At 37.6% G+C, this 12,152-nt stretch overlaps 1 protein-coding gene across 1 annotated transcript in view; it reads right to left on the reverse strand.

Moving 5' to 3' along the window:
- LOC127956971 (centrosomal protein of 112 kDa-like) overlaps positions 1–12,152 on the reverse strand; it is a 143,050-nt gene that overhangs the window by 70,894 nt on the left and 60,004 nt on the right. The window contains exon 10 of the mRNA XM_052555306.1: positions 1,479–1,541. Within this exon, the coding sequence (XP_052411266.1) occupies positions 1,479–1,541 (63 nt within the window). The remainder of the gene's footprint in view (positions 1–1,478; positions 1,542–12,152) is intronic.

Genomic DNA, 12,152 nt, shown 5'->3' on the forward strand with positions numbered 1-12,152 from the left:
AAGTGCTGAGTACAAGTATTATCAGGGGGAACAAAATCAAATGCATGTGTCCAACAGCTCAGAGCGCAAGTTGTGTTATGAAGGCTGAGGGAAAAATGTGTTGAGAAAACCACTCTAACACTGAGGTTTGCCAAGCTTCTAATTACAGTTCATAACAGACAAGGCAAGCAGGCTTGATAAAGTAATTATTTTCAGCACACCAGAAGTTATAAAAAAATGCATAAAAACAAATCGAAATAAATCAGATTTTTATATATATATATATAAAAAAAGTTAGTCAATGTGAGCGATCAAGAGTTAACGTATGGGTCATTCCTGTTATGCAGCAAATCGAATGTCCTCATTATATTTGGATCATTATTTTGACAAATTATGTCAAAACTGTTCAGGTGGCGTCCAAGAGTGCCTATACATAGTCCAACAGCACTGGGACTTTTCACTGTTAGAATCCTCTGTGTTTGTCCCAAAAAAAAAAAAAAACCCAGATGTAGTCTTTCTGTGATGCTAAACTATTACTCCCAAACAGCATAAGAAAATACACTGAACTCTACATACAGTAGAAATACCCATGACTGCACACCATCACACAACTCCAACCACTTCATTAAGTTTGCAGATGACACGACTGTGGTGGGACTCATTAGCAGTAGAGATGAAAAAACTACAGGAGCGAGCTGAGCCGCCTTGCCGGATGGTGCAGTGACAACAATCTCTCTCTAAACATGGAGGAGACGAAGGAGATTGTTGTTAACTTCAGGAGAGCGCACACTCATGTACACCTTCTACAGAGGCACCATCGAGAGCATCCTGGCGAGCTGCATCACTGTGTGGTATGGTGCCTGCAAATTGTCCTGCCGAAAAACTCTACAATGCATAGTGAGAGCAGCTGAGAAGATCATTGGTTTGTTTCTACCCTCTGTCCAGGAAATTTACAGAACCCGCCTCACCTGTAAAGTCTGCAACACAGGTGATCCCACACACCTATCACCAACCTGTCCTCCAACCAATACGCTATATTGGTTATAGGTCGTTTGTCCAAATCCCTGAAATACGACCCATCAGAGCGTATATTACCATTGCGCCCCATCGGCAAAATGTAATTTACTTAAATATAGGTCGTAATAAAGTGCTTTGACAAACGACCTATATGGTCGTTTTTGTTGGAGGACAGGCTCCCCATCACACAGCTTCTTCAGTCTGCTGCCATCAGGGAGGAGACTGCGGAGTCTCCAGGCCAGGACCAGCAGACTGAAGGACAGCTTCATCCACCAGGCTATCAGGAAGCTGAACTCCCTCCCGATTTTTGATTCTCTGTATGTATGTGCTGTACATGTGGAAGAATTTACAATAAAGCAGACTTGAGAGCTTATCTATCTATCTATCTATCTATCTATCTATCTATCTGTACTGAATAGCAGGAAATTCTGTTATTCCTTCCTTTTAAGCTTCCCCTAGGACATTCAAACAATCATGTTTACCTGTGCAGACATGGCCAACTTCTGATCATATTCCTTCTCAAGATGCTTCGACCTGCTGTTGGTCTGTAATGAAAGAGAACACAGGAGAGGAGGGTGTTAGAAACAAAGGGTGCAGACACATGACACCGAATCGGCTGGCAGAAAGCACCGCAAGTCGCTTTGCCGTGACCTCTGCAACTGGCAGGCATGTTGGCATGCGTGTGGCTGGAGCTCTGGGCTCAGGGCCAGGCCTGACACCACTACAGCACACAGGCCTTTCATCAGAAGCCAACTTATCACCAGGAAGAGAGAGAACAATATCCCACCCTTATCAACAAAAAAGAAAATTATATGGAAAAAAACACCAAGCTTGTAAGAGCAAGAACATGAAAAGCAACAAAAAACGGAGAGATAAATGATAATATATATATCAAACAAATTGATATTAGTAAAAGAAAAAGGAGTTTACTGCTGGTTGCTTTGTTGACGATATAAGTAGCAATCCACTACTGTGATGCTTCCAACCCATCATAAACCTGTAAAGATAGGAATTGAACATTTTGCCTCATCCAAGGAGGTCTAATATAGGGTAAGATGAGCCACCCAGCTTCTTTTTTTCATAGATAGCAGAAAAGTTCTTCTCAACACGTACCTAGATATAGAGCTATCCATTAGCATTCTCATTCCTCTCAGTGTCAGTTGCCTGGCTGGTGCACAAAGATCTGAATATGTCATGTGGCTGATCACCCTACAGTGTATTAGAACTCCTTACAGCAGACGAGAAAATTTCATGTTAAGAACCCTCTAAAAACACATTCACTGTTGAAACACATTTGTGGCTTATATGTGGCTTGCAAAAAAAAAAATATATAGATTTCCCGGGAATACATAATAATTTTTTAAATCTTGTGAAAATCCACACAAGGTTGACAACACTGCTTCCACACCAACACAACTAACTGAACTCAACTTTTTATGTTAAAGCTCTAGTTTGAAAAGCCTTCAGTAATATATGTAAAGTGATCACATGCACTTGCAGGTGAAGTCAATGTTGAGGTTGATGCTATTGATGAAGTGGGCCGGAGGCATCAAAACATGAGCTACTACTAAAACACACACACACGCATGCACGCACACACACACACACACACACACACACACACATACACACAGAGCAGCAAACCCACAAGCAGATCCAAGCCGGGCCCTCTCTCTCTCAACCTGTCAGTTACTGTATACCCCCTCGAGCCTTTCAGACTGATGAGAGAAACAAAGCAACTCTAGCATCTATAAAAAGGATATTTATTGTTTTTTGCTGCTTGGTTGCCATAGAGACCTTATGTTTCCTTAATTCTGCCAGTGGGTATTGAGGAACATTGTGTGATTAACATTTTGAATGGCAAATATGTGCCTTTACGAATTTCTTCTTAAAACAACATTTACACTGAAAACTCATCTTTGCCTTAATGTGTCTAAATATTATAAAGACATCATTTCTTTTAAACACAAAAAGTGTTCCTTTCAGCTAGATCTGGCTCTTTTCTATAGAATGAATATGCATGAGTTAAGATAATGCCGAGATTTGACATCCATTCCCAAATTTTGGATCGAAGTTTGTATCTATTCCTAACACAAAGCATCCATCCATCCATCCATCCATCCTCCAAACTGCTTGTCCTGTGTCAGGCAGAGAAACATATTGGACAGATGGCCAGTCCATAACAGGACTCACACAAAGCTAAAAGAATGTAAGACTTGGAACATAGTTCACAAATTAAATGGTACTTTTATTTGATGCAATACCTGGTAACTATATAATTTCATTGTATGGAAGAGCACAACATGTATATTCTGCTTAACATCTCTTTTAATGTTCTATGAAAGTCAACACCAATAAATGATGACACAATTTTTATAAAAAACAAAAACAAGAACAAATCTAATACTAATCCTGTATTGTGACAACACTGATCTAAGAACAGAGGATCTGATAAACAGACGGTGCTTAATGGATCTGCACTGATATACACAAGTTATGGAAAAACACAAACAGTAAGAAAACTGAAAAGTGAAGCTAGCAAATATCTGTATTTTGCCAAAGGCATCTTAGAGCTAAAGGCGCTTTAGCTTCTGTGAGGTGCTGCAATCGCTTCACAATATTGCCGGTGTGAGTCCATGACTTTTGAAGTGTGTATGCTGTATTTGAACGTTAATGTATTTGAAAGCACAAAGCATGCAGCACTAAGCCGAAATGCATTAATCAAATTCTGGAGCTGAACAATCACAACACTCACCCTTCCAATCATTCACATTAAAACAGAAGGAAAATAAACAGCAATACACATACCTACAAGGATAATATGAAATGTAATTATTATTACAAAAAAAAAAAAAAAACACCGGAACAATTAGGCTTGCTAGTGTAACAAGGCTGGCAGGGATTTCTCCACATTTTTGCAGTATGTGTGTTCAGAGATTTTAGGGATTGCTACATTGGAATGTGTTGCTTGGAAAGGAAGACTTTTTTGTAAACATGGTTTTAAAAGGAACGGGCATTCTCATGTATCCAAACTGCCTTGGGTTGAGTGGTTCCTGGTGTTGGGGAAAGAGATTGTGTACACAAACTTAAAGGATCAGTTCTCCCAGAAATAAGAATTGTCCTTACCCTCATGTTGTTTTCAAATCAGAATGAGGTGTACTTTTTAATACAGTAAAAGCAAATTGAGACCAGGGGTCATCAAACTCCAGAAGAACAAATAAATAAATAAATAAATAAATAATAATAATAATAATAATATACAGGCTGAGGTGCGAGTAAGAAATAAATGCAAGCTAGACAAGTCAATGCATGCCAGTGGCTTACCTCAAGCAAGTCTGATCACATTACCAAATAGTACCCATTAAAGATTATTTTACTCTGAAACTATATAGTACATAAATAAGAAAAGAAAAATCATACTCAACATTGTGACAGTTGTAGAAAACTTGCATTACAAGACAAACCACTATAACAAGAGGGAAAATTATATTTCACATTTATTTAACTTCAGGATATGTAATAAGTCATAAATAAGAATAAGTCAGTTATGAATAAGTCATAATGACTATAATGCTGGTCACTGTGTTTTCATTGCATTGAAAAAAGAGCTGTGGGAATATTCTAATAAACATCTCCTCTTGCGTTACTCTGAAAAAAAGTCACATTATTTGGTGCAATGCAATGTGTTTATGTGGTTTAAGGTATGTATATATTCGTTCATGTTCATTATGCACTATAGTAGTAAAGAGAAAGATTAAATAGGCTACTTGCCTCTAGCACTGAGGCGCTAAAGCGACTACACCTGCCGCATTAAAGACCACCAAAACTGTATTTATTGTTTGTATTTTGTTATGAATTTTGAATAATTTTAAAGCTGATACTTTGTTTATTAAAAAGTAACAATGCACAAAGCTTTGTGGGCTTCAAATAATAAAGTTTACACATTAACAGAACACAGCATAGATAGACTAAGCTCTTGTTAAGAAGGAGCCATATTATTAATGATTATAAATGAGATCTCTCTCTCTCACGCTGCAACTGAGCTGCGTTTATGAGGTGTACGTCAGCACTGCAGTGCCCGCAGAGATGAGGACTGTTTGAAAAAAATGTTCCTCTAAAACTTTGATGCGCATCGTCTCGCAGAACCTGATTTTACCAAGTGAGACATGTTCCTGGGACAACATCGTTGTTGACCCTGGAACAACATTGTGATTAACCAATCAGATTTGAAGAACCAGTTTATAGATTTTGTGAAGTTTATGCTTAAAATCAGTGTTTGGTGCTTGTACATCAGTGTCATTCATCTATTATTTCCTCTGATTTTAGGGATTACTCATGGTTAAGGTTAGGTTTAGGTGTAGGGGTATGGTTAAGAATATATTTTTGGAGTAAAATGTTGTTCCAGGGTCAACAAAATATGTTGACCTAGGAACACATCGAACTTGGCAAAATCAGGACGTGCGCATCGTCTCAGTTTAATACATGAACATAGCAAATGATGCAATCCCAAAAAAATCTGAATAAAAGGCATTAGATGCACATTTTTTAGTTATTACATGTAAATACATAGGTCTAATCAACCAGTGGTGACTTCACACGCAATGTAATATTTTTGGTCGACCATTTTAGTCGCAGTTTGGAGCCCTGGTTATTGGGCAGGGTTCTGTCACACCTCTGTTAGCAGGTGGACTGGCAGTAGGGATCAGGGAATACAGCCATTAATGCGTCTGCGTGAGGATTTAGGCTGCCAGGGAGTTGGTTGGCCTCTCATGCTCTAAGTTGGGACCTCCTGTGGTTCATCCCATTTGATGACCTTGGCTGCTGATTTGCTGCCAGGGTCAACACTACAAAGGCCAGCTTAGGCATTCAATAAGAGCCTTTTATTTGGCTGGTGACCCTAGAGCCGCCATCTCCATCTGGTGGTGTGCCTTCTGCCTTCTGATGAGGGGTGGGCAGCTTTCTTCATGTCAGCTTTATCAATAATTCGTAAGTGTGGAGAGGTGACCTGGAAATAATGGCAAACCTTCAACTTCATAGCTGTTGACCATCCACTTTGAGCATCAAACACTGACTGCTTCACACCACCATCCATCATTGTCTTTTAGCTGGAGGACCAGAAAAGAGCTGAGATTCCAGAGTGATCACTCAATACCAATCAAGCTCCTGCTGACATGTGGTCTTTGTCTGGTTTGTCTAGCACTTCATTTGTGTCTTTTTGTTGATAGGTGGATGATGGTCTGATCCACAAATGGAAAGCCCACAGACTGTCTGCTTCATGTCGCACTCAATGAATGCAAGAACTTTCATAAAATTGCAAGCTGCAGTCAGACTATGTGAACTTTGTGGTATTGGCTCTGTAACAAAGTATATCCAATATCATTACATGGATCTCTGGAATCGGTCAATCACAGTATTCAACCGTAATTGTTCTGAACAATGACCATTGTGCAGGGTTTCATAGTACATTGTGAAAAATGATGATAATTCTAATGCTAAAGTTACCTTACTCTACATGGAGAAAAATTTTTTTAACGCAATTTTACTGTAAAATGTTAATGTACTGCTTGTGGAAGTAAGCAAGATGAAGCCATCCTAAAAAAAATGTACAGTAAAAAAACAAAAAAAACAAAAACATAAAAAAAACAACAAAACAAAAAACATAAATTTACATTCCCAGAATCCTATGTGCATGTATCTATTATACAACTATATATCTAACCTTTGGAAAAGCAACTTGTGAGGATCGTGTGGCCTTTTCTTTACTGTGTTTGTAAGGTGGTTGTCAGTACATTATAAATGTAAAAACATTTTTTTTTTATAATTTGGTATATTTACATTATTATTATTATTATTATTATTATTATTATTATTATTATTATTATTATTATTATTATTATTATTCTCTATGAAGAATTTTTATTTGGAAAGTATACTTTGTAAAGTACTGTATAATTAGCTGGTCATTATCATGAAACAAACCATTTATTATGCCAATAATGTAGATCACCATCGGTTCCTTTTGCAATAACAACCAGCTGACTGTGCATTATGCCAAGTGTTCCTGGTGAAAATAAAATAAACTGGTATATGGAAAGCACTCTCCACAGCTCTACACTTCCTTTTCCAGTGTCACCGACTTTACTAGCCATCCTTGTGGGGTGGGTGGTGTTACGGAATGGCATAACTTTCATCTCAACAGAAGAAAGAAAAATAGAATCACCAAATCCATCCACATGCCTGGCTAGTCTAAATCTGATTTTCTGCTATTAAGCTCCATTTCCCTCTCTCGATCTGCCACTCCGAGGTGATGGGGAGGTGTCTTTGATCATATTCTCCCACTGTTTTGCTCTCTGTAATCCATGACCAAAAATAATGGGATTTGGTGTATCTCCAAATGGCAGAGAAACCAGTTGACAGAAATTAATAAGTTTGCAGGGACAAACACAAACAATGACAACAACATCCCCAAAATGCCACCATCTTCCATCAGGAGTGAAAAAGAGAGAGAAAATATGAATCATAATGTTAAACTGAGACTAAAAATGGCGGTGACATTAACAAAAATAAAGTTGAAATGAGGCAACATCCAAACTTTGGGCAGAATGACAACTGACATGCGCGCCGTGGGGGAGCTGGGTGTTTTGATGTGTCTTTGAAGTGAGCAAGTGTTTACTGCGTTCTCCAAGACAGCAGCAACCATGTTCTCAGAGCCTGATTCGCTCTAATCCCTCCCGTCACTGCTCAATGGAAATCTTGTACCAATGCCACATCCTTCTTAGTCAACAGGTGCGTTTCATTATGCAATGTGTACATGCAATAATCTTGACGAGTTTCTTAACCGAGCAAAAGCTTTTATATGCAACAGACTCAAAATTTTTCATCGTGTTGTTGCCTATTGTTTGTGTTCACATTCTTACGCAAAATGTCCCGTCTGTTTCAATGTTACAATTTATGTGAGTTTAATAAAATTCTGGCTCTGCCAGGACAGACAACTATTTTTATTTCCCTTTTCTACAAAACAAACAAAAATGAAACATATTGATGTCAATGGGACAACATACAATGATTGCCCCATAAATTTCCATTGTAAGTGCATTTGCTCATGCAAAATTATTTTCTGTGGCTGTCAACAGCATCTATGATGCTCACAAAAAAGTATTAAATTTACCCTTTGTTTTGTTTGGGAGAATCATTTCAAACTTCAGTATTTAACCTAAAACATTCCTTTGAGTTAAACTAGAAACAAGAGAGACAAAAGAAGGATTGACATCACTCTGGATTAAACTGTGGTAGGCATTTTGGGATAATTCTGTGATCTCTGTAATACTACTGTAGCTAGAAGTGAAAGTTTCTGGGAGGTGTTTGTGGATGGCAGGCAAACACTGTGTGAAAAGGAAGCAGGTGAAACATTCTGACAACTTCCTCCTGGATCATTCACAAACACACTTCATATGTATTTACATTCTATTTAATAGTGTAAAGTTGGTTGCATTCACCACACATGGTCTTTTGATTTGCCTGCGCTGCAGAGAAATGTCACAGAAAGCACTTTTCTAAGCAGTATCTCTCACAGTAGGTCTTCCACTCTTCTTTGTCACAGCGAGGACCCTGTAGCTGGAAACACAGATGCAGTGGCACAAGAGAATTACCATTTGTGTTATAATTACATTTTGTGTCATAAAAATTGTATATTCTGTACATCCTGGAATGTCAGGGATGAATACAAATTTCCAGGGGCTGTACATTCAATAAAATCGCTATATGCACTAGTTTCTGTGAATATTGAAGAGCAAAAAGTCTGCTATTTAAATATGTAGACTGCTTGTTCAGCGTGACTTGTCTACTACACATACTCAAGCACACGTGACGTTTGTGGTGATCTCCAGAACTGCTTTGAGAGTCACTTCACCAGCATTGTTCATTTTAACAAAACTGTCGTCAGATACACAAGATTTCAGGGACTAAAGGTTGTCATTACAACCTACAAAAATAAATGTTTGGTTTAACTTAAAGAAATGATATATTACTATTATACAGTAGAATGTTTATATCTATCGATTTATTTTTTAACTTTTGTTTTAATTTAAAAAATAAACCTCTGTTGTACAGCCCAAAATTAAAGGATTACGGTTTAAAATAAACCAGAAAAAAATAAAATAAATAGACAGCACAATTTCTGAAAAATGTAATTGGCCACTATTATTATTAACATATTAATAAATTATTATTAAATTGTTTCATTAATTTATTTTTTTATTATTATAGAAATGTTAAAATGTAATTAAACCATTATAATAGAATCCAGATTTATATATATATATATATATATATATATATATATATATATATATATATATATATATATATATATATATATATATATATATATACAGTATTGTTCAAAATAATAGCAGTACAATGTGACTAACCAGAATAATCAAGGTTTTTAGTATATTTTTTATTGCTACGTGGCAAACAAGTTACCAGTAGGTTCAGTAGATTGTCAGAAAACAAACAAGACCCATCATTCATGATATGCACGCTCTTAAGGCTGTGCAATTGGGCAATTAGTTGAAAGGGGTGTGTTCAAAAAAATAGCAGTGTCTACCTTTGACTGTACAAACTCAAAACTATTTTGTACAAACATTTTTTTTTTTTCTGGGATTTAGCAATCCTGTGAATCACTAAACTAATATTTAGTTGTATGACCACAGTTTTTTAAAACTGCTTGACATCTGTGTGGCATGGAGTCAACCAACTTGTGGCACCTCTCAGCTGTTATTCCACTCCATGATTCTTTAACAACATTCCACAATTCATTCACATTTCTTGGTTTTGCTTCAGAAACAGCATTTTTGATATCACCCCACAAGTTCTCAATTGGATTAAGGTCTGGAGATTGGGCTGGCCACTCCATAACATTAATTTTGTTGGTTTGGAACCAAGACTTTGCCCGTTTACTAGTGTGTTTTGGGTCATTGTCTTGTTGAAACAACCATTTCAAGGGTATGTCCTCTTCAGCATAGGGCAACATGACCTCTTCAAGTATTTTAACATATGCAAACTGATCCATGATCCCTGGTATGCGATAAATAGGCCCAACACCATAGTAGGAGAAACATGCCCATATCATGATGCTTGCACCTCCATGCTTCACTGTCTTCACTGTGTACTGTGGCTTGAATTCAGAGTTTGGGGGTCGTCTCACAAACTGCCTGTGGCCCTTGGACCCAAAAAGAACAATTTTACTCTCATCAGTCCACAAAATGTTCCTCCATTTCTCTTTAGGCCAGTTGATGTGTTCTTTGGCAAATTGTAACCTCTTCTGCACATGCCTTTTTTTTAACAGAGGGACTTTGCGGGGGATTCTTGAAAATAGATTAGCTTCACACAGACGTCTTCTAACTGTCACAGTACTTACAGGTAACTCCAGACTGTCTTTGATCATCCTGGAGGTGATCATTGGCTGAGCCTTTGCCATTCTGATTATTCTTCTGTCCATTTTGATGGTTGTCTTCCGTTTTCTTCCACGTCTCTCTGGTTTTGCTCTCCATTTTAAGGCATTGGAGATCATTTTAGCTGAACAGCCTATCATTTTTTGCACCTCTTTATAGCTTTTCCCCTCTCTAATCAACTTTTTAATCAAAGTACGCTGTTCTTCTGAACAATGTCTTGAACGACCCATTTTCCTCAGCTTTCAAATGCATGTTCAACAAGTGTTGGCTTCATCCTTAAATAGGGGCCACCTGATTCACACCTGTTTCTTCACAAAATTGATGACCTCAGGGATTGAATGCCACACTGCTATTTTTTTGAACACACCCCTTTCAACTAATTCAACTAATTGCCCAATTGCACAGCCTTAAGAGCGTGCATATCATGAATGCTGGGTCTCATTTGTTTTCTGAGAATCTACTGAACCTACTGGTAACTTGTTTGCCACGTAGCAATAAAAAAATATACGAAAAACCTTGATTATTCTGGTTAGTCACATTGTACTGCTATTATTTTGAACAATACTGTATATATATATAAATGGAGAATACATGATTTGTATGTATACACACATTTTGTGTGTGTGTGTGTGTGTGTGTGTGTGTGTGTGTACAATTTATATAAATTATATACAAGAACATTATTTCCATATTATTTTATCAGTGAATAATAACCTACCTTTGGGACCACAAGGCTATTGTATGTCTTCTAAAGTAAGTTATAGTAACCTATTGTTTTGATTGTACAGTATGTCTATGCTCATTCTTGGAGGTTAGGCTGGAGTCTTTTATCAGGGCAGCCCCTTGAGCCTTTGGCTTTGAGACAAACAGAAAACAGAAAAGGGAACCAGTCACATCCAGTTCAGCACCTTCTGTACAGCAGGGCTGGTCCACTTCGGTCTTGGAGGGCCACTGACCTGCAGATTTTAGCTCCAACCCTAATCAAACACACCTGCCTGTAGCTTTCTTGTAATCTTGAAGACACTGATTTGCTTGTTCAAGTGTGTTTGATTAGGGTTGGAGCTAAACTTTGCATGACAGCAGCCTTCCAGGACTGAAGTTGCACAGCCCTGACCTACAGCTACAGTTGAAATGACCAATTCCTCTAATGTCAAACTCTGAAGTTGCATCATCTGAGAAACACTGATCACTCAAAAAGAGTGGAAATACTCCAAGAACGAGTTAAAGCAGTGTGAACTAGGAATATGTCTGTAAACAAAACAAAATTGGATGGAACATGACAAACTGTCATCCTCATATGAAATAGAGCCAAAGCCTCCTAACTATTCCTGCTCATTTAGCGCTGGCAGAGGAAACATGCTTCATAAGTCTAAAGACTTCTAATCTCTAATGCAGCTACAGCTACCTGTATTTCTCTATCCCTCTCTATCCTGATGGTGTTAACAACTGGGTTGATCCGATGACTATGAGGGTGTGTGAAAGAAGATGAATAGAGCCCAAAATGAGTGATGAGTCCAATGAAAGGTTGCTCTTTCAACAGGGATTCATTACACATAAGGGATGCCACAAATCTCAATATATTATTGAACCATTTGGTACGACATCCATGGTTCCGTACGCACTTGTGAATTGTGTTTATTTTTGTTTTATGTTAAAAAATTGTGCGTTTGTTTTAAAATCACATTATAAATCACAAAAAAA

This window comes from Carassius gibelio, chromosome A3 (assembly GCF_023724105.1).
Source record: "Carassius gibelio isolate Cgi1373 ecotype wild population from Czech Republic chromosome A3, carGib1.2-hapl.c, whole genome shotgun sequence".
Classification (NCBI taxonomy): Eukaryota; Metazoa; Chordata; class Actinopteri; order Cypriniformes; family Cyprinidae; genus Carassius; species Carassius gibelio.